Here is a 3795-nt window from a genome sequence, read left to right on the forward strand (position 1 = left end):
ATGTAAAGGCATAATAAGTAAGATTTTGTTATATTGTTATAATATTAGCTAAAACAATACAGTATTATAGAGTCCAGAAATCGATGCACATAAAACAAAAACTAACTGAAGAATAATAGGGGAAAAGATGACCTTTCCAATAAACAACTTAAGTATCTATTAATAATAGAATAGGTCTAAAAATAGGTGTATTAATAGAATGAAATATTATACAACATAGTGGTTCTGAAAGGGTGGTTAGGGGTACCTTAAGAGTCCCTGAGGCTCTTGCAGGTGATCTACAAAGGGAAAATTGTCTTGATAATAATACCAAGATATATGTGCCATCTTCACTGTTATTCTCTCACAAGTGTTCAGAGTATTATTCCACTTATATGAAGTTCAAGACCAGGTGAAATTAATCTCATAGGGCAAAAATAAGAAATTAGTTGTATCCAGGGATACAAGTAGAAGAGATATGAGGGATGACAGATTTAGTACAGTTTCTGTTCCCCATTTTAGTTTACCTTTAAGAAATTACACTTATAGAGCTTCTGTAGTGTCAAAGAATATCCATAATAATCTGAAAAGGACATTTTCTAAGTCCTTTTCCATTAAAATATCACCCATTTTTCAATTTTAAGTTTTAAAAAATTCTCGGGTGTTTATCCAAAGAATACAAAAACACTAATTTGAAAGGATATATGCACCCTTATGTTTACTGCAACATTATGTACAATAACCAAATTATGGAAGCAGCCCAAATGTACATCAAAAGATGAATGGATAATGAAGATGTGATATGTATATAAAGGAGTATTATTAGACTAAAAAAAGAGTTAAATCTTGCCATTTACAGCAACATGTATTATGGATCTAGAGAGTACAACACTAAGTCAGAGAAATACAAATACCATATGACTCTACTCATATGTGGAATTCAAGAAACAAAATAAATGAACAAAGAGGAAAAAAGACGAATAAAAAAACAGGCTTTTAACTATACCAAACAGATGGTTACCAGAGGGGAAGTGGATGGGAGGGATAGGTGAAATAGGTGAAGGGGATTAAGAGTACATTTATCTTGATAGCACTGAATAATATATAGGATTGATGAACCATTATATTGTACACCTGAAACTAATATAATACTGTATGCTAACTATACTGGAATTAAAATTTAAATAAATAAATAAAATTTTAGAGGATTCTTGATTACTATTATCAGGAAATAAATAGAGCCTTCTAGGATTAGAAACATCAACTTCATTTCCTCTTCATTACTCCTCTTTTCCATATTTTTTTTTTCATTTTAAACAAGAAGTTTATTTAAACAACAAGATGCTTGGGTGCCTGGGTGGCTCAGTTGGTTAAGCGACTGCCTTCGGCTCAGGTCATGATCCTGGAGTCCCTGGATCGAGTCCCGCATCGGGCTCCCTGCTCAGCAGGGAGTCTGCTTCTCCCTCTGACACTCTTCCCTCTCATGCTCTCTATCTCTCATTCTCTCTCTCTCAAATAAATAAGTAAAATCTTTAAAATAAATAAATAAATAACAACAAGATGCTTGACTTGAAAGGAAAACTATCTAGGATTCATTTCTTTTAGAGTAATTTATCCCTACTTGAAGATAGATTGCCCTACATGTTAACAGCTACAAACAAAAAAGTTATAAAATTGTCCTTGGTTTTACAATGATAAATGAAAAACATTAAAATTCTCCAATCTAACAAGGTATGCAAGGATTTTTGTGTTCTTTTTTTGTTAAACTGTGAGAGCAAAATAACTTACTGGAATATAAAGACAAGAGCTGACTGAGCATGCCACTAATGGAAAGAGGTGGTATTTTCACAGAAGCAGTATTTTCCCCCATCCCTTCTCCATTTGATGTCGATCAAAACATACCACTGGCCATTTAGTTAAAAAAGATGCAATATGCTTGTGCACATACACAGTTACTTTATGTACAATAAAGGAATGGGGAAGGAGAAAATGAAAGAATAGAGAAAACTATACTGTAGTAGTCAGGATGTGGTAGAACCAAATTGCAGCTTTCTAATTGAGAATGTCTCCTTGCTGGAGGAACAGAGTTCTGGAGTAAAGTAGCAGGTTCCCTTTTTAGTAGACACCTCCTGTCTGCTGCTGGAACACATCAATTGTATCTTCATCCTCCATTTCCAACTGTACAGGTGTGTCTGTTTCATTGATTGGTTGCCCATCAAATCGGAATCTGATCTGCCTCTTTGACAAACCCTGTCGTTCACAATAGGCTTTCATTAGTTTACTAAGTGGTATATGCCTCTTAATCTTAAACTGCACCACAGAGCCATCCTGCCCCGCCACCTTCAAATTAATATGATAGTTGTTCTCAGTCTTGACTCCTTCCTTGGGCTTCTCATCGGCCATGGCAAGCGCCCGAGCCTCCTCAGCTGCCACTTCGCAAAAGAGGTACCAGGTCCGCACTGAAGGAGCACACAAGCAGCACCAGGAGGGGCAGAAGGAGGCGGCAGCGGTGGAGGAGGGAGAGCCGCTTTTCCATATTTAATCATAGGTAGAGACTAAAATGTATTACTAAAGCTCTTATAATTTTTCATTATTTGTCCTTTAACCATTCTGTTATCTGAATTAATAAAGCAATCTTTTTTTTTTTCAAATTCAACTTCAGACTGGTTACACAAACTGATCTCACTTGAGATGCTTACCAGCAGTGGAGATAGTATTTCAGTACAATCAAAGATTAGCTGTGGAACACATGAAAAAACCTCAAGTTTTCCAGATCCTAGTACAAAGATGTCAAGGAGAATAAACTAGGGTCTTGGAGAGAAATAAGAGATTCACTGATGCTGGGAATGAATAAGAAATATTTTTATCTCCTACTATGTACAGAAACTGTCTAAATTTATATTAATGTTGAAAATAACACTGTGAAATAGGTGATTTATTTTTTCTTTTTTCTTTCTTTCTTTCTTTCTTTCTTTCTTTCTTTCTTTCTTTCTTTCTTCCTTTCTTTTTTTCTTTCTTTCTTTCTTTCTTCCTTTCTTTTTCTTTCTTTCTTTCTTTCTTTCTTTCTTTCTTTCTTTCTTTCTTTCTTTCTTTCTTTCTTTCTTTCTTTCTTTCTTTCTTTCTTTCTTTCTTTCTTTCTTTCTTTCTTTCTTTCTTTCTTTCTTTCTTTCTTTCTTTCTTTCTTTCTTTCTTTCTTTCTTTCTTTCTTTCTTTCTTTCTTTCTTTCTTTCTTTCTTTCTTTCTTTTTCTTTCTTTCTTCCTTTCTTCTTTCAAATACTTTCAACATTTTTTGTCAGGATCCAGTATTAACTTTCACTTAACAGCAATCTCGAAAGTATGCCTCTTAGCTCCCTAGAGGAATTGGTAAACCAATAAAAACAGAGACAGTACAATCATTTTTGGCATGAGAGTATAACTTATTTGAACACATCAGGAGGCATCAATAAAATATAGTGATGCACAAGATAAATGGAAATATGATATACTATACAGTTATAGATTAAAGAGTGTCTCTTCTAATATACACATCAGTCTAACAAGGAGATGGTCTAAAGGTCTCTGGTGTCTATCAGGCCGTGGAGTCATCCTGGGAAGATACAGTACAGATTATTTAGATATCCACAAATAGAATCCTGCAAATAAACAGAGGGATTTATGTCTTTATGGATTTCAAGAAATAACATTTCAATTAGAGAATTACAGTGTTTAACCTTGTGGAATGTCACAGGGTACAAATTTTAAAAATACCTTAGTTGAGGGGTGCCTGGGTGGCCCACTCAGTTAAGCATCTGCCTTTGGCTCAGGTCATGATCCCAG

The 3795-nt window shown here is 34.5% G+C and overlaps 1 protein-coding gene across 2 annotated transcripts; it reads right to left on the bottom strand.

The window, feature by feature from the left end:
- Window positions 1-2064: 2064 nt before the first annotated feature.
- Window positions 2065-2382, bottom strand: LOC113911698 (small ubiquitin-related modifier 2-like). 2 transcript variants are annotated; one of them, XM_027574536.1, is made up of 2 exons: window positions 2229-2382; window positions 2095-2171 (listed from the first exon to the last, which is right to left on the bottom strand). In XM_027574536.1, the coding sequence occupies exons 1-2, from the start codon at window positions 2380-2382 to the stop codon at window positions 2095-2097; spliced, it is 231 nt and encodes a 76-aa protein (XP_027430337.1). The 2 variants fall into 2 exon arrangements, with proteins under 2 accessions (XP_027430336.1, XP_027430337.1); XM_027574535.1 differs by having other exon boundaries at window positions 2065-2382.
- Between the last annotated feature and the right edge of the window lie 1413 nt (window positions 2383-3795).

Source organism: Zalophus californianus, chromosome 12, assembly GCF_009762305.2.
Source record: "Zalophus californianus isolate mZalCal1 chromosome 12, mZalCal1.pri.v2, whole genome shotgun sequence".
Taxonomy (NCBI): domain Eukaryota; kingdom Metazoa; phylum Chordata; class Mammalia; order Carnivora; family Otariidae; genus Zalophus; species Zalophus californianus.